At 41.6% G+C, this 19443-nt stretch overlaps 2 protein-coding genes across 2 annotated transcripts in view; one reads left to right on the plus strand and one right to left on the minus strand.

Annotated features, from left to right (window-relative positions):
- The window catches only part of LOC124636061 (kielin/chordin-like protein), a 65283-nt gene that overhangs the window by 13163 nt on the left and 32677 nt on the right, over positions 1 to 19443 (minus strand). The window contains exon 7 of the mRNA XM_047172015.1: positions 15776 to 15817. Within this exon, the coding sequence (XP_047027971.1) occupies positions 15776 to 15817 (42 nt within the window). The remainder of the gene's footprint in view (positions 1 to 15775; positions 15818 to 19443) is intronic.
- Positions 5800 to 9152, plus strand: LOC124635941. Its single transcript, XM_047171907.1, has 2 exons — positions 5800 to 6248; positions 8048 to 9152. The coding sequence occupies exon 2, from the start codon at positions 8147 to 8149 to the stop codon at positions 9068 to 9070; it is 924 nt and encodes a 307-aa protein (XP_047027863.1). The 5' UTR covers positions 5800 to 6248; positions 8048 to 8146; the 3' UTR covers positions 9071 to 9152.

Raw genomic sequence — 19443 nt, forward strand, 5'->3', positions numbered from 1 at the left:
GAAAGTTCGTCGCATAAACAGGAAAGTAGTTATTGATGGGGTGACTGAATTCAAGGCAACAGAGACATGTGTACTTACATTTGATGGCCAAGTATTACCTCAAAGAGTATTTTGCTGTTACACCTCCCTTCCAGTTCAGCAATATGTTTATCCCACCATCCAGTGCCGTAAGTGCTGCAGGTTTGGTCATGTGGAACTAGTGTGTCGGTCCAAGCCTCGCTGCAGTAAGTGCGGCCATGATCACCCTGGTGATGGTTGCAGCACTTCTGAGGCGGAGGCATTCTGTGTGCTCTGCTCAGGGAATCATTTTGCAAATAGCAAATCATGCCCGGAGTTGGGTAGACAGAAGGCCATTAAGACGGTTATGGCTGAGAAGTCCCTTTCATATGCTGAAGCTAGCAAATCTGTCCCACTTCCTTCTCGCAATTATGCTAATGCTGCAAAAGCTATTCCCGCCCCCACTCAGTCATACCGCAAAACTGTTTTCCTTAAGCCAAAGACCCATGCCCCTCTATCTCCCTCTTATGATAAAGCTGCCCATCAGCAGATTATTAACTCCCCTGCACCTTCACAGCCTGATGGCTGCGCTCTGAATAACCCATTCATCGATAATAATGTTTCCTCAATAATAGATATTCTTATTAAACTTCTATCTACAATTCTATCCACCAATAATACCCAATTACCGTCCAACGTTGCCTACCAACTAACTAACCTTTTATTAAATATAAGAAATGGCGCCTCGCCAAGTATTCCTTCAATGGAATGTGAGGAGCGTGTGGCATAAAAAGCACGACCTCATATTCCTCCTCAACAAATTCAAGCCTCTGGCTTGCTCTGTAGCTGAGACTTGGCTCACCCCGAGTCTCAGTTTTAATATGCCACTATTTAATATTCTCAGATGTGACAGATCTGATGGCTATGGAGGGTCGGCTCTCCTTGTTAATAATCGTGTTCCCCTTTCCACCTTGACTCTTCCGGTTCTGGATGGTGATATGAATATAGTTGCGTGTAAAATTGAGGGTATCACTGTTTTATCAGTGTATATTTCCCATCCTCAGCGTAGGTTTTTAACCACCATTAGGGACATTTTGAATAACATAGTGGGACCTGTGCTCGTCATGGGTGATTTCAACTGTCACCACTTTAGATGGGGCTCCAATCGTTGTGATTCGTTTGGGGAAGGTTTAGTAGAAATCTTGGATGATTTAGACCTTTGCATCTTAAATGATGGTAGTCCTACTCGTAGATCCCTTCCAGGACAGCAAAAGAGTTGTGTAGACCTCACATTCTGTTCAGTAGAGTTGGCGGCATCAATTCATTGGGAATGTACTACTCTGACGCATGGTAGCGACCATTACCCCATTGTTGTAACTTTAATTAATAAAACTTATTTAGAGAAAACGTCTCCTCCACTATTGAAGTACAACTTGTCCAAACCTGATTGGTCGAGGTTTGCATCTTTACTGGAGGAGAAAATTAGTGTGCTTCCAAATTTAACTTCAAGTTTCCAAGATTCTTCTGGTCACTGCCATGCTAAGAGCTGTTACGATGGCTTTATCTCGGCCATTACCTCAAGCGCAGACTCTACATTTCCGTTGCGTAACTGTGCCAGAAATAAAATCCCGTCACCCCCGTGGTGGGATCAAGAATGCACATCGGTTATTAAAGAAAGAAAAGAGACCGAAAAACAGTACAATGATGCGATGAATAGCGACAATCTTATACGGTACAGACGAGTGTTAGCTCAATCTCGGCGGCTTCTTCGCAAGAAGAAACGTCGCGGTTGGGTTAAGTTTTGCACTTCTCTATCCCCTTCCACTCCCATTTCAGCAGTTTGGAAGAGCATTAATCGTTTCAGGCGAGGCTGCTCCCCATCTATCTCTTCCCCTATCTCGAGAGAAACTGCTGAATCCTTTTTCGACAAAATTGCTCCAGCCTATGTTCCTTCTTCCTCAGAACTTCTGCTCCCGTCTGTAAATATTGTGGATGATCCTATGAATGAACCATTTTCGTTGGAGGAACTTGATGCGGTATTACGTCATGTTAGGGATTCCGCCCCTGGCATAGACGGCATACCGTACTCATTTGCAGTTCATTTTGGTTTTGAAGCAAAAAAATATTTTTTAGGAATAATAAATTATTGCTATCAATTTGGTTGGGTTCCTGAACAGTGGAAAGCTCAGATAGTAATTCCCCTTTTGAAGCCCGGCAAGACTGCTGATGATCCGAATGGCCTTAGACCAATTGCTTTGTCCTCAGTGTTGGCCAAGATATTGGAACATTTAATTAAAAACAGACTTGAGTGGTTGGTGGAGTCTAGGGATCTACTGCCGAGTAGTCAGTTTGGCTTTAGAAAGGGGCTTAGCACCATGGACAGTGTGGCAATTTTGGTTACTGATATCCGTACAGCCTTTTCCAAAAATGAATCCGCTGTAGCCACTTTCCTTGACATCTCTTCCGCATACGACAGCGTCCTTCTTCCTGTTCTCAGGCAAAAATTGCAACAGCTGAGGATTCCGGGTAAGATGGTACAATGTATATGCGCACTCCTCATGTCTCGCTCTTTGATGCTCAGAGTGCAGGGGGAGGTATTTGAGGTGAGACAGACGTGGAAGGGCCTTCCCCAAGGCTCAGTTCTAAGCCCTCTACTATACAACCTGTATACAGCAGACATTGGCTCCTGCCTTAATTCTGACTGCCACCTTTTACAGTACGCTGACGATCTAGTGTTGTATGTAGTAAATCCATCTATTACGGACGCTGCCTCATCTCTCTGTCTCTCCCTGGACTCTCTGCACACATGGCTTTTGGACCATGGTCTCTCGTTATCCGCCCCAAAAAGCTCGGTAGTGATTTTTTCCCGAAAACTACTGGTCCCTCAGGTCTCAGTTAACATTCAAGGACAAGATATCCCCATAGGCAACAAAACAAAATTTTTAGGCGTTTTCTTAGACTCAAAATTATCCGGGATTCACCACTTTAATTACTTGATCAAAAGATGCGAAAGAGCAATCTCCATCTTGAAAGCTCTCGCTGGTGTCTGGTGGGGGGCCCACCCCTTCACTATGAAACTGGTCTACAACGCCTTAGTCCGTAGTATCCTGGACTATGGGTCACACCTGGTGATTCCAAGCAACAAAGGTGCCTTGGCCGGTTTAGATAGGATTCAGTCTCAATGCCTTCGAATCATCTCAGGTTGCATGAAGTCGTCGCCTATTAACGCCTTGCAGGTCGAATGCGCTGAACCCCCCCTAGCCCTAAGACGTCAGTACCTCGCTTCCCGTTTCCTATCCAGGGTTATACCCAAGTCATCTCACCCCCTCATCCCAAAACTCAGAGAGCTTGACACTCTTTGTCACAGCTCCAAATATTGGGAACACAAAGAAATTCCCCTATTCCTAAAAGCATATCGGTTTTTTCAAAATTTAGAATCCCCCATTGCTCCACATCCCAGACTTCCTCTATTTAATTACCCTTATGAAGTACTTTGCTTCACCCCTAAAATATTTTATAACATTGGCATATCCAAAAACTCCCCGTCTGCAAATTCGGCCTTTAATGCGGTTTTGGGTGAACGATGGATTGGGTTTCAAAAGTTCTTCACGGATGCTTCCAAATCAAATGGTGGCTGTACTGGAGCCGCGGTTTACTATCAGAACTCTAAAATAATTTTGAAATTCAGATGTCCGAAGGAGTCTTCAGTATTTACAGGCGAGTGTGTGGCACTATTGGAAGCTTGTCGTTTTATAGAGTCCCATGAGATTAGCTATGGAGTTATATTTACTGACTCCCTTAGCTGTCTCCAAGCCCTATCCCAGAATCCCTTTAGAACTAAACTCCACTGTCCTATTGTCCTGGATATTAAAAAGTCCCTTTTCTCCTGCACTAGGCAAGAGAAAGAAGTACACTTAGTCTGGATCCCTAGCCACTGCGGTATAGCGGGCAATGAATGTGCCGATGCATTGGCCAAAGATGCGTGTTCATCTGAGTCCGCTGACCTTGCACACTTCTCCCTTCAAGGGCATGACCTGCTAAACCTCCCCAAATTGAGTCTTGAGACCTCGTGGCAGGAATGGTGGAACATCTCAGGCAAAAAGAAGGGTAGCTCTTATTTCGCCATTCAACCGGTTGTAAAACCAAAACCGTGGTTTTCCAATTTCAAAAAATACCCTAAACGGGTAATCTCAGTCCTGTGCAGAATACGGTTAGGTCACTGCTGTACACCGGTCTTTCTGCGCAAAATTCGGGTGCAGGATTCATCCCTCTGCGAGTGTGGTCTGGATGAAGGTACCCTGGACCATATATTTTTTGACTGTCCTATCAACTCATCCTTTGATTTATATGGTCGTCTCCAAAAACTTAAAATCCCTCTCCCGACTAATTTCCGTTCCCTCCTATCCCACTCCTGTCCAGAACTGCTCCAGATGCTGTTGATGTTTATTAATCAAAACAATATTAAATTATAAACTGTGGCCTATATTTAGGCCACAGTTTGTATGGTTGTGGTATATATTTTATGTTATGTGTTACTAACATTTTGTTGTTGTTTTTATATATGTAAATGTATTTCTGTTTGTTTCAGTGTCGTCCTACTAACACATTAAGTTACACAAGATCGGCCACAGCACCATCTTAAATCAATATATATATATATTTTTTTTTTATTTATTTTTTTTAATTGTAAGCACTTCTTGCTTCTCATTTCACTTGTCATTGGCAGAATCGTCGAAGTTGACATCGACACGGATTGCCATATACAAAAATAGAATAGAATAGAATTGTGAATCTAATATGGGAAAAAGGAAATATCACTATAAAGATAAAGACATCCGTCGTAAAATTCGCCGGTTGGAGGATAAATTGGCGCGCCGTGGAAGTCACGATCGTGATCACAGGCGCCGTTATCAAGGTTAGTCATTATGGAATATTATTTGACCCATATAATTTCATTTTGTCACTTTCAGTAAATACTGTTATATCAATTGTCTTAATGTGGTAATACGTGATGTTATCCTGACAATTATTACTTTTTTGTTCCCTAAAGTGGTAATACGTGATATTATCCCGGAACAAATATTTACTTTCTTGGTGTGGTGGTACGTGATGCCATCCTGAAAGTAATACGTCATTGTTTGACCTACAGATCGGTACAGACGATCGGAAACACCGTCTTCGTACTCTTCCGATGAACATGATGCTGGAGAACGCTATTATAACCAATCAGACGAAGAAAATGCTCACCCTTCTCGCTGCCAAGAACAGCTGTCTGATGGAGACTGCATACTATGTGACTCCGATGAATACTTGGATAATCCACAAAGCAAAAAATTGGCGTCGACAGTCCAAGTAGCCAGCCCCGCGGCGAACCCGCCGCCAGCCGCTTCCCCGAAGCAGGGTCTTCCAGTGGACCCGGGTGTCTCACAGACATTGACTACAACTGGCATTTCGGTCGAAGAGGTTACGCCGACCAACACGGAAGTTCCACAGGAAATTCTGAATATTCTGGGCGAAGCTAAGAAAATCGAGCAACAACTTGGCGAAAAGATACCCGCAGAGATCTCTGAACGTTGGGGTAAAATACTACTAGATGGTTTAGCCAAAGAGCAGAAGGACTCCCTGATAGAGAAGATGCTCATACCCGAGAACTTTCTCTTAGCCAAAGCACCGAAACTAAATCCCGAAGTAGCCGCAGTTTTATCAGATGCGGCAAAAAATCGTGATAAACGATTGGAGAAATCTCAAAACCAATTAGGTTGTGGGCTGGCTGGCTTGGTAAATATTACTAATCACCTGATCAAAGAAGATATGGATAAGTTCGATATAATCAAACGTATTTCAGAAGTTAGCCAATTACTCTTAGACTTACACTATGAAGAAACCATAAATAGACGAAAACTTATCATACTCTTGCTAGACAAAAAGTTTTGGAATACAATACAAGGTGTAAAACGAGAAACCTACCTTTTTGGTGATAAACTTGGCGAAAATATCAAAAACACTAAGGATATTGAAAAATCAAGCCAACATATTAAAAAAGCAACACCTGCGCAACAACCATTCCAGAGAAGAACTACTTCATTGGGAAACGCGCGGGGTCCTCCTCGCCAGCAGCAGAGTCAAGCGAAGCCGACGACGTCAGCGACGAACCGCTTCCAGCCACCGCCTGCCGCAACGAGGAGGACGCAGCAACCACGCGCCCGTCCGGCTCCCTCCAGCAGGCATCACGATCGGAGACACAAATAGAGGTACTTCATGCTGGTCATATTCGTTACTTCCTTCATAATTGGTCACTAATTACCGAGGACCCTATTATTCTATCTTACATAAAAGGATATAAAATACCATTTGTATGTACGGTTTTTCAAACTAAAGAACCGCCTAACCCGCCTTACTGCGAGCTTGAAATGGAACTTGCTATTCAAAAGCTGAAAAGCTTAGGTGCTATATCACAATGCGATGACCAATCTGGCCAATTTATTTCTCCTGTCTTCTTAACACCTAAAAGTACAGGAGGCTTCCGCTTTATACTAAATCTTAAAAAATTAAATCAATTTATAAGTACCCACCATTTTAAAATGGAAGATATTCGTACTGCCGTAAAATTAGTCTCAAAAGGGTCTTACATGGCAAACATTGACCTCAAAGAAGCTTATTTTCTAGTGCCTGTACATCAGCAATATAAAAAATACCTTAGGTTCAGGAATAATAATATTTTATATCAATTCAATTGCCTACCTTACGGTTTGTGTTCAGCGCCTTACATTTTTACAAAACTCATGAAACCAGTGTTAACATTTTTAAGAAAACAAGGTCATGTGCTCGTGTCATATCTTGATGATATTCTTTGCATAGCTGATGATTATCAATCGTGTCTAAATACTGTACATAAAGTGATCCAAACACTAGAAAACTTAGGCTTCATAATAAACTTTGATAAAAGTAATATTGTTCCATGTCAAACTTGTAAGTTTCTAGGCTTCGAAATAAACTCTCCAACTATGTCACTACAACTACCTACACAAAAAATTAATAAGATTATAGAACTTGTTAAGAAAATACAAAAATCGTCCCAAGTTTCGATTCGTGTTTTCGCTCAATTCATAGGTACATTAACCGCGGCTTGTCCCGCCGTCGCGTACGGCTGGGTCTATACAAAACATTTTGAACGCGAAAAATTTTTGGCCTTACAAGAATTTAGCGAAAATTATGATGCAAAAATGTATTTAAAAAACTATTTACAAGATGATTTATACTGGTGGTCTAACTTGGCAATTAGAGCTAAAAACAGTATTGACAAACATAATTACCACTTAGAAATTTACACTGACTCCTCACTTACCGGATGGGGAGCAGCTTGCAATGGTGAGATAACTAGAGGTCAGTGGTCAGCAGATGAGGCAAAGAATCACATAAATTATTTGGAATTACTAGCGGCATTTTTTGGCTTAAAATCATTCTGTAAAAATTATAATAATGTAAACGTTTTACTTCGTATAGATAATACCACTGCCATTGCCTACATAAATAAAATGGGGGGAATACAATTCCCTCATCTCAATCGTATTACAAGACAAATCTGGCAGTATTGTGAACAACACAATATTTTCATATTCGCTTCTTATATTAAATCTTCGGAAAACATTGATGCTGACCAAGCCTCTAGACATAGCAATGTAGACACGGAATGGGAAATTAATTCGAGCTCTTTTCAGCAAATTATAAGCACTTTTGGCCAACCACAAGTAGATCTATTCGCTTCGCGTCTTAACCATAAATGTGAACGATACATATCTTGGAAGCGAGATCCGGACGCGTATGACATCGACGCGTTCACTATTAACTGGAATAAATTTTTTTTCTACGCCTTCCCTCCTTTTGCTTTAATTTTGAAATGTCTTAGAAAAATAATAGATGATGAAGCTGAAGGAATAATTCTTGTACCATATTGGCCGGGACAACCCTGGTTCCCGTTGTTTATTTCCCTATTAAAATCTGAAGTAAAGTACTTTACACCTAATAAAAATCTTCTCCTGTCACCTTCCAGGGAACGTCACCCATTGTGGAGCAGCCTTACCCTGGCGTGCGGAATATTATCCGGCAAGCGTACTTAAACAATACCATTGGAAATGACACAGTAGATATAATGCTAAACTCTTTATCAAACAACACAATCTCGCAGTACAATGTCGCATTAAAACAATGGTTTCGTTTCTGTCAAATTAATAGAATCGATTTGTATAATGTATCCACTCCACTTATATTAAAATTTCTCACAGAACAATTTCACAGAGGTGCTAGCTATAACACATTAAATTCTTATCGTTCCGCACTTACACTAATCCTGGGTAAAACTTGCTGCAGTGACGAGAACATTACTAGATTTCTAAAAGGGGTGTTTAGAATCAAACCTTGTTTTCCTAAACACAACACAATCTGGGACCCTAACTTGGTATTAAACCACTTAACAACCTTGTTTCCAAACACGTCCTTACGGTTAGATAAGATAACTAAAAAGCTTGCAACTCTTCTCGCGTTGTCCACGGGACAACGTGTGCAGACGTTGTCTTTAATTAATGAAAAGGACATAGCTATCAATGAGACTCATATATGCATTGAAATCAATAACATTATAAAAACTTCCGCACCTAATCGAAAGAATCCGAAGCTGATTATACCTTTTTTCAGAGAAAAAGAACCAATTTGCCCAGCTTCAACCTTGTGTTCATATATAGAATTTACAAAACAATACAGACAGCTTTCTGATACAGAGAAGTTATTCCTAACCACTAAAAAACCATATCACAATGCTAGCTCGCAAAGCATAAGTCGCTGGATCAAAGAAATGTTACGTGAGAGTGGTGTGGACGTAAATATATTCACGGCCCACAGCACTCGTCACGCGTCAACCTCTGCCGCGAGCAGGTCTGGTGTTTCTATTGATGTTATCAAACAAACTGCAGGTTGGGCAGGCAACTCACTTTGCTTTGCAAAATTTTACAATCGTCCCTTAATTAACGATGATACTAACTTTTATTTTGCTGAGGCTATTATTAATAACAAGAATTGATTTGTTACTTTATGATTTGTTTACAATTATGATATTAACTACTAGAAACTGTAATTAATGTTTGTATAAATCAAACTGTTGAAATTAGGTAATAAACCTTTTGATTGTTAAATATACTTAATTTTGATGATAAATAAGTAATCTTTTATTCTGCTATCAACGCTAAACATCTACATGGTAAAGTTAAATCTAGAGGATGTAACATCGAAGTATAATTTATGGTTAAAAGAACTTACCTTAAGTGAATTTCAACCAAAATTATACGAGATGTTACATCCGAAGAGATTTAACTTCCCTCCCCCCCCTGACAAGTTAATAGTTAAAATAAGATAACCCCAAATACAGAATAAAAGATACCTATATAATGCATGTTATTGCAGATATGCTCTAAAACGAATGAATAGTGAAGTGACAGATCGACCGACCGGACCGAGCGGGTGAACGACGACTGAATGAATAATCGTTTCTATACTTTTTAAATTATTTTCTAGATCTAAACAGTGTGACGATGCAGTATGTCGAAAAACGGACTACATGGTAAAGTTAAATCTCTTCGGATGTAACATCTCGTATAATTTTGGTTGAAATTCACTTAAGGTAAGTTCTTTTAACCATAAATAATATATTATTGCAATATTATTTTGCACTAATATCGTAGCGCCCTCTAGTGAGTTACAGACGTAATTTTTATTATTTGGGAACATGCATTAAGCACGTACACATTGCTGATGAAAACAGAATTGTAATCGGACGTTTTGATTATATTGCAACATTGTTTTGCACTAATATTATGTATATTGTGGCGCCCCCTAGTGAGTTCTAGCCATGACACCTATTTAAGAACATGAACTCATCGAACACAAACCCGTTATTGAAAACCGCATCAAAATCAGATCATTAGTTTAGAAGATAGGAGGGAACATTACTTTGCACACACAAACACACAAACGCACATCTCTCACCCTAAACGCATATACCTGCTCCGTTCCGTCGTGGGTAAAAATAGCCACTGGACATATTCGTATGCCGTGTAGTGTCACATCCTGTCAAATGTATGAAATGGTATAATCCTGACGATGAAATAAGCCCAAAAAATGCGGTGATTTTTGGCCGACTCGCCTTCTTTTGCCGATTGCCAAAGACCTGGAGGTATTGAGTTAATTTACAATTTGCAAAAAACTGAATTAAATTATCTGCTGCCGTGGCCTTCCCCCGCCACTTGTTGCGAACTCGTACACTCGCGAGTGGTACCCACCTAAATGGTGCCCAAATAGAGTTTTGGAATGCAATATTTTGAAACAATTAATTGAAAATGAATAATAATGGCCCTGCCCTCCCTTGGCGACGCCTTTCCATGCAGCATGGAAGCAAGCATGCCACATGCAGCAGGCACGGCTTTTGTCACGGCTCCGGCACCGCGGGGCTCCGGCGGTCCCATGCGAGCTCATCGTCGCAGATGCTTTCCACGTCCACCACACAGCCTCAGCCGCGGTGGCGAGCGCTAAAACTACCTGTGCCTCAGCTCGCAGACCGCCTCGCCCCTCCGCGCCTACGCGGGTTTGAATTACACTCTAGGGATAGGGCAGACAAGTCTACGTGAAGTGGGTTTTGAAGCAATTCATTTTCTTCAAATCAAATCAAATCATTTATATCATTTAGGCCTTTACAAGCACTTATGAACGTCAAAAATATAATAATAATCTTCCACGCCGATTTCGGCAACGGCGACCACTTCGACCCTAATGGCGTGCGTGTGCTCTCATGTGGCTGGAGTATCCAATTTTGTGCGTGAAAGTCCGCGCACACTGCGGACATGTCAGGGTATCAGCCACAAAGTTGTAGTTGATAGCTACAGGTGGTCGAGCTTTCAACTCATCTCGTTTGGCATCCAACTCAGAAAGCCGGCGTGCTTCAAAGTCAAAGACTTTGGCTTTAACGCGGCTTCTCCAGTCTCTGCGGTTGGATGCCGGATTCTCCCACTGAGACGGGTCAATGGAACAGCTTTTCATGTGGCGCTTCAGCACATCCTTGTTTCGCAGCAGCTGTCCGCCACGTTTCCGCTTGCCCTCCTGCAACTCGGAGTAGAGGATGCGCTTGGCCACTCTAGTATCCGGCATGCGCAGTACATGCCCGCACCAACGAAGCTGTCTCCTCATGAGGTATGCTTCAATGCCACCTACATTGGCTTTCCTCAACACTTCTGTGTTACGCACACGATAAAACCAACGGATATTTAATATTTTGCGCAGACATTTGAGGTGGAAGCGGTCTAGTTGCTTGATGTGGCGTCGGTACGGTGTCCATGTTTCCGTTGAGTAGAGTAAACAAGGCAACACAACTGCCATATACACAGAGACCTTTGTGGATATCTTTAGGTCATGCGAGCTGAAGACCTTCTTGTCGAATTTGCCGAAAGCAGCGGCTGCAGCACCAATTCTGCTATTGATTTCGGCGTCAAGGTCGCACTTTGATGTTATAATGCTCCCCAAATATCGAAATTTATCAACCTGCTTCAGCACATCTTCACCAAGCATAATGGTCAGTTCTTGACGTCCGTGATTGTCTAAATACATCACTTCTGTCTTTTTGATGCTGATTTTTAGACCAAATGTACAGCACTGCTTGTGAAGGTTCGTGACTGGCTGTTGCAGGACTTCAGGGGATTCAGCCACGAAACAGAGGTCATCTGCATACATAATGTCCTGTATATGTGCATAGGACACCTTTGTGGTCGCCTTGAGTCTATTCAGATTGAAAAGTTTGCCGTCAGTCCGATAACGAATACGAACTCCTTCAGGAGAAGAAGTCAATACTTCCCGGACTACAACTGCGAAATATAATGCAAACAATGTGGGAGCCAGGACACAACCTTGCTTCACTCCACAGGTGACGGAGAAGAAGCTCGATTGGTCATCTTCAACCGCTACACAACATTGCATGTCATCGTGCAGGAGTCGCAGGAGTCTTATGAACTTCTCTGTACACCCCAACTTTCTCAGTACCTTCCAGAGGGCCTCGCGAGGGACGCAGTCAAAGGCTTTTTCCAGATCAATAAAGCAGAGATACAAGTGCTGTCCCTGCTCTCTACTTTTTTCCTGAAGTTGACGGACTGCGAATATTGCCTCACAAGTTCCTCTGTCTGGTCTGAAACCAAATTGGGTTTCCGGCAGAATCTTTTCAGAGAGGTTCCTGAGGCGGTTCAGAAGTACTCTGGCGACGAAGACTTTTCCAGAGACAGAGAGCAGTGAAATACCGCGGTAAGAACCACATTCCGACCGGTCGCCTTTGTTCTTATAGAGAGCCCTGACGTGTGATAACTTAAAAGTTTCAGGAACTTGTTCTTTCTCCCACATAAGCACAAACATTTCCCAGACGCGCGAATGCAGTTCCTCGCCGCCGTACTTCAGAAGTTCACCTGGTATAAGGTCTAGGCCAACCGCACGCTGATTTTGCTGTTGTTTGATGGCACAAAGCACCTCATGTTTAGACAAGGCATCATCCAATTCTTCTGCTATTTGAAGTTGAGGCAAACTGTCTATGTAGTGTAGATCGGCTGTTCGATCTACATAAAGTAGCTTATTGAAGTGTTCTGCCCAACGATCTAACACTTCATTTTTGCTTTTCAGCAGACTTTTACCATCCAGCGACTTCAGTGGTACCTTTATGAAGTTGGTGGTACCCAGGAGATTGCGAATTTCGCTATAGAAATCACCGAGCTGATTACTATCAGCAAGCCACTGGATGTATTGAGCCTTGTCTTGCCACCATTTATCTTTAGTGTGTCTCGTGAGTTTACGCAACTCACGGTCACTCTCTCTTATAAGTGCGCTGTTATTACTGCGCTTGAGAAGTTCTCGGTGTTTGGCAATAGCTTTAGAAAGAACTTCGTCGTTCTCATCAAACCAGTCTTGCTTGCGTTTATTTTTTAGACCTATGGTGTTAATGGCTACGTCAAGAATGGACGACGATAAAGTGTTCCAGTCTGCATCAATATCACCGGTATTTTGATGAGAGTGTATATCACATGCCAGCGTTTCAGCGTATTTGCTTCGGGGTCCCGGATGTTTGAGTTTGTCAATGTTTATGTTCTGAGGCTTTTTCCTGCTAGCCCTGAATGGTCGCCGAAGGCAAAGACGCAGTTTGGTGACAATTAGTCTATGGTCCGTCCAGCAATGAGCACCACGCATAACACGAGTGACTAGGACCTGAGAGATGTCTCGCTGCCTCGTGATGGCATAGTCAATGAGGTGCCAGTGCTTAGATCGTGGATGCATCCACGTAGTTTTGTGCTTAGCAGCAAGGCGAAACATGGTGTTTGTGATTGCAAGTTGGAATTGAGCACATAAACTAAGCAGCAACTGGCCATTAGAGTTGATGTTGCCTACCCCATGTCTACCCAAAACTTTAGGCCACGCTTCATAATCTCGACCAACTCTAGCATTGAAGTCCCCTAACAAGAGAATCTTTTCTCTGTTCGGTATTTTATGGAGACATTGTGTAAGTTCTTCATAAAATTTATCCTTGATGTCGTCAGAACTACCTAGCGTCGGTGCATAGACACTGATAACATTAAGGAAATTGTCACCGTCTAAGTGAAGGCGCAATGTGGTTATACGGTCCGAGATGTGGATTGGACATTCTTGAAGTGTCTTCACAAGACTATTTTTGATCACAAAACCAACTCCCGACCTTCTTGGTTCTGTTGCAGCAGTGCCCTTCCAGTAGAAAGTGTAGCCACCGCCATGCTCGACTAGCTCGCCCTCATCGGCAAGGTGGGTTTCGCTTACAGCAGCTATATCAATGTTGTAGCGGCGGAGTTCTCGAGCAACTATGGCCGTTTTTCGTTCTGGGCAGGCGTTTGTCTCGCGGTCGAGAAGGGTGCGAACATTCCATGCACCAAAAGTCAGTAAAGGTGTTTTAAGTTTATTACTATTGCGTCGACCACGAATAAAAAGATGCGGAAGCAGCCGTGGTTACTGCTATCCAAAGAGTGTTTGGGGTGAGCATTTTTTTAGGGCACCTTTTCTAGCCCCCTCCCAGGCTGAGCAAGGAAAGCAGTGCTCCCCTAAAAAGGGCTGCTTTGTCGCTCTGGGTGCTACCGGATTCCCTCTGTCCCCCCAGCTCAAAGAGAAAACGACCACGGCATGTACTCACACCCCCAGAGCCGCTAGTGTGCAGGTCTCAGACAAAGCTCAGGTTGCATCAGCCCGAACCTCTCTACCTCAACCTATCGCCACTAGTCTTCGCCAAATCGGGGTCCATTATACGGAAGCAGTCAGATGCGCAGGATATATTATAGTGCTCAAACATACGCGCAAACGCAAGAGCACTCTCTCGTCTAACATCCCTTTATCCGATGGAACGGTGAACCGTTACGATCGGAGAGACGTTAGATGCAGCAGTCTGACATACGATAACACGATCCCTATCGCTGCCTCTAGGCCTTCCTGCGATGCCTCGGTGTCTTGCCACCAGTGGTGGTCTGCTATTTAGCCAAGACACAATTTCGGGGGATTTCCGATCAGGCTTGGGAGATGTTGTTACCAGGCGCCGGCGCCGGCGGTGACCGCCGCGCTACTGACGGCGCTCGCCGCCGTGCTCGACACTGTGCACGACACTGTGGCGCACTCCAGCGGACACGCCAGGTACTGTGGAGAGCCTGCTCTCGCACACGTCCGGCGCCGGCGGTGACCGCCGCGCTACATCAAACGTCGCGAACGTCAAAAATATAACTAAGTTTGATTCTAATTCTTCTTCTTTAGTGTTAATAGTTTATTTACCTCCATGGACGACTTCGAAAACTTTTCCTTTCTTTCTTTCTCCTTCTCTTCCTTTTCTAGAAACAGTAGCCTTTCCGATAAGAGCATCGGCTACACGATCGCGAACATTGTCAAGCGGTAACAAGGGTCTGCTATTTTGTTGTTCACGAGCAAACGAACTACAAAATCGCAAACTTCACTGTTGAGAACAGTTTTCGGCATATTGCAAAATCGAAAATCAACAAACAGGTAACAGAAAATCAACAAATAACACAAAATAACAGCGAAAACCGAAACAAAACTCAGCTTACAAAGAAAGACATGGCGCATACAAGGCGTTAGAGTACTCGTATATGACGATGTGATGTCTCTAAGTGTGTAATTGTAGTCTTTGATGTGATGCCGTGTGACAAGAAGACAAAACAGACTGACAAGACATGACATGACTAAATTAAAAAAATACGGTAGGCAATTATGTTGTTTTTTTTTTTAATTAAAAAGAATTCTAAACTCTTGAAATTATGCAATTTGAATAAAAATTAAAGTATAGAAAAATAAAATATAATAAGGCTGTTACTTTTTGTCTAGTGTTTTACGTCCATCAAAGCGCATATTTTTTTTCAAAATAAATAAATATTGCTTATTATGTTGATTGACCTGGCTGAAAGACATTGCATTTGCTTAAAATACAGTATTTTATCGACATTGTTTCGCATCACTAATACAACTGTCAGTTGAAACGTCATATCATTTCGGCATGCGAATTATAGGTATTTCCCGTGGTTTCGCCCGCATCCAGGGGCTATTTCTTCTCGGAACCGGACAAAGTAGTAGCTTTCCAACAAATACGGAATTTTAAAAGTAGTTTCTAGTAGTAGTACTTTCGTAGTTTTGAGATATTCGAAAACCATCAAAAATGATATTTTGTCTACAGAAGTATGCGTACCTTTACAAATTTTTGGATCCCATTTTTTTTCTTTTGGACACACTGAAAAAAAAAATGAACAGACTTGTAGTTTTTATTTCGACTATATATTTTCCGTTCTCTGTTAATTTTAGGTCTGTACCGTGCCGGGCATGCGTGTTGGTGAGCGCAGCGTGGGAATTTTTTAGCTTCCAAGATGTTGCTGCTCAACTCCGAGCAAGGGATTTATTTTACTGAGTGTTGTTTGGTGTTTATACCGCCACCAGCTCATCCGGTTTTGAGGATGATGCACCCCGGGCAGGAAAGGGGGTCAGTAAGGGCTGGCCATAGTACTGTTCGACGAGGCGGGCAAAATTTTTGAGAGCATCATCGCCTTGTTAACCACTTGTGCAGAAAGGGGTCGGACAACAAACAATTTAGTTTCCGTAGGGTTCGCTCAATGGACAGCCCTTAGGTCACGGTGGACCTCACAGTCTAGGTGCGCACTGCGTGGGAGGGCACCGCCGTGTCCTTGTCGAGGCAATTAGCAGCGGCGATGTTCCATTCATGGTATTTTTCGCCTATTAGCAGTTTTTGTTGCATTGGATTTGCAATAGGCCAAACCAAAACCGTCATAAGTTGCCCGATCAAAGAGTTTATTTTTACTACTCCTGTAGTGTTTTTCAGAACGTTTCTAATTTGGAAAATCCTAATGACCGGTAAATTATGCTTATAAAAATATGCTTGTTTCTGAAATATTATAGTACTTGAATTCGTCTATTTTTGATAATACCTTTCTGAAGGGTCTTAGACAAAACAGTGGTGAGCAGCCCCCCACTATAACATTTTCGCCTCCTACGTTTGAGAACTTTCTTCGTGTACTTTGGTTCCATCACATGTTGTGGAGGTGACTAAAATCAATTTATTTTTTTATTATTCATCAAATCCCTTTGTTATATCAGATAAAAAAATCATTTTTCAATACCTACTTGTTCAAAGCAACTTTCACCTTTGATAGAAAGCGCCAACTACAGTATGGACACGCGGTGCTTTACCAAAAGTAACATCTTTCGATACCCATGCACATGACCTACAGGTATTCCCGACCCGGCTGTCATCTTAAAGTTCTGCAGACACAATTTTTAGCGTGAGATGACTCCGAAAAAAACAGTACCGAATAATGTGAATGGTTCTCTATTTCGTTATAAAACCCTTATTAAGTCTGTTTGCAGACAAGTTTTCCTTGGCGTCAGATTTCAGTTGTTCTCAAACCTTGACTTTTTAGTGCCATTAACGAGGCATCTTTAATAATAAGTTTATTGCCATGTCCATATTACAGTTCAAGTGGTGGTGAGAATTAATCCGCATGACAAAACTTTATTTAAAAAACCCTAAAAAATGTTTCTTACCAGAATTTTTGTTTTAGTCGTATTGATTGGTTGGACTGAATTGAAAATTTTTAATGAATGAAACTTAAATTATTACCTAATTTCAGTTTTCTTAAATATTTTGCTCACTTAAAAAAAAGTATGGCAACTATTTCTATCTTTCGTTTTCTTTTCTTAATTCGGCTTTTACTGTCTTTAATTAGCTGACCAGGCAAGTATCCGCTACAAAAGTTAGTGTGGGTGGGTGTGGGAGCTGATCCCATAGAGCGTTATATCTAAAGCAGTGGTTCTTAACCGGTGGTCCGCGGACCACTGGTGGTCCCTGGAGGCATTCCAAGTGGTCCGCGAAGCTTAGCTTTGACGACGTTGCTATACGTTATCTAACTTAATTTTTATCGACTTGTAATTGTGAGCGGGGGTTTTCGCATGGACGTACATGTATCGGGTGTGTCGTACCTAGTCCCCCCATTCATGAAAATGTATGTTTGGGCTACATTTTACGTAATTTTGGTTTTGAGTCTTAAAAAATAATTAAAATTTCACGCTCGCTTCGCTCGCGTATTCAGAAACCGTATGCCCTTACCTTTGCATTTGTCAACAAACAAAAAGTTAAGTACGTTTGGGCTAAATTTTACGTAATATTTGGTTGAAGGCCGATAAAAATTTCGCGCTCGCTTCGCTCGCGTATTCAGAAACTATATGCATATTTTGCCATTTGTCAACAAACAAAAAGTTAAGTACGTTTGGGCTAAATTTTACGTAATATTTGGTTTAAGTCCGATAAATTTTCGCGCTTGCTTCGCTCGCGTATTCAGAAACTATATGCCCTTATTTTTGCATTTGTCAACAAACAAAAAGTTAAGTACGTTTGGGCTACATTTTACGTAATATTTGGTTTAAGTCCGATAAATTTTCGCGCTCGCGTCGCTCGCGGATTCAGAAACAATATTCCCTTATTTTTTCATTTGTCAACAAATAAAAAGTTAAGTACGTTTGGGCTACATTTTACGTAATATTTGGTTTAAGTCCAATAAAAATTTCGCGCTCGCTTCGCTCGCGCATTGGAAACTACATAGGCATGTTTTTCTTTAATTGTATTTGCACACAACTGCCGACATGCGTTTAGCTTTGAGTAGAACTGACCCAAAAATTCAGATATTTTTTTTGATACATAATAAAGAAATGAGTGCTAATTTAGGTAAACCGATGAGGTGGTCCCCGGCAAGACAAACTTTAGTAAAGTGGTCCCTCATGTCAAAAAGGTTAAGAACCACTGATCTAAAGTATTAAAGAAAGTAAATATTTTGTTCATCCCACCATCTCGGAAAGACTAGTTTTACCCTTTGATATCTGAGCGCAAAAGCCGTTTTTATCCTCTAGAGCGGCAAAGTGATTTGAATTTAGAACATCGTGTGCAATACTACATTTGTGACAATCTTGATAAGACTTTTCAAACAAACACATATTAAACAAATAATAGTTATTTGTTATACAAGAGTGCAAAGTTGATTTTTAACCGCGGGCTCAGTTTTGATGACCGAGCAAGCGAAGGATTCTAAAATTGAAACACGAGCGTAGCGAGTGTTTCAATAATTAGAATCCTGAGCGATAGCGAGGGAATCAAAAGATCACAAGGTGAAAAATCTTTGCACTCGAGTGCAACACGTAACTTTTCATCCCACTCATCGAGGAAATTACTAAAACAAAATGGCGCGCACATATGAGTGTCAAATTAAAAAGATGTACATATTAAAGTTCATTTATTTGTAAACTCAGTTTAAAAATGAAACGAGGTTAAAAATCTATGTAAAAACAATAATAAAAATTACTTAATTAATTGAATAATTATTTTAGGCAGTATTTTATTTGTTTAATATGTATTTGTATGAATAGTCTTATCAAGATTGTCACAAATGGAGTATTGCACACGATGTTCTAAATTCAAATCACTTTGCCGCTCTAGAGGATAAAAACGGCTTTTGCGCTCAGATATCAAAGGGTAAAACTACTCTTTCCGAGATGATGGGATGAAAAATACTGTTAACGCGCAGCAGTGCAGGATTGGGAACGCACTACCACCACCGCTCTCCCCCTACTAATTGGTGCCTATATAAGGGCGCGCCCCGCGGTCAGTGTGCCTGCGTCTGCGTCGATTTTGCATATTCGAATTGTATAGAGTAGCCTCGTATATACTAGCAACATTTGTAAATGGTGAAAACAGTAACCAATAAACGTCTAAAAAGTCTCCGAGTACGTCTTTCTTTTCAGCTCCTATCTAGTACACATATCCAACACACACAACAGTCTAAGCCTAGACAATAC

Source organism: Helicoverpa zea, chromosome 13 (genome assembly GCF_022581195.2).
Source record: "Helicoverpa zea isolate HzStark_Cry1AcR chromosome 13, ilHelZeax1.1, whole genome shotgun sequence".
NCBI lineage: Eukaryota > Metazoa > Arthropoda > Insecta > Lepidoptera > Noctuidae > Helicoverpa > Helicoverpa zea.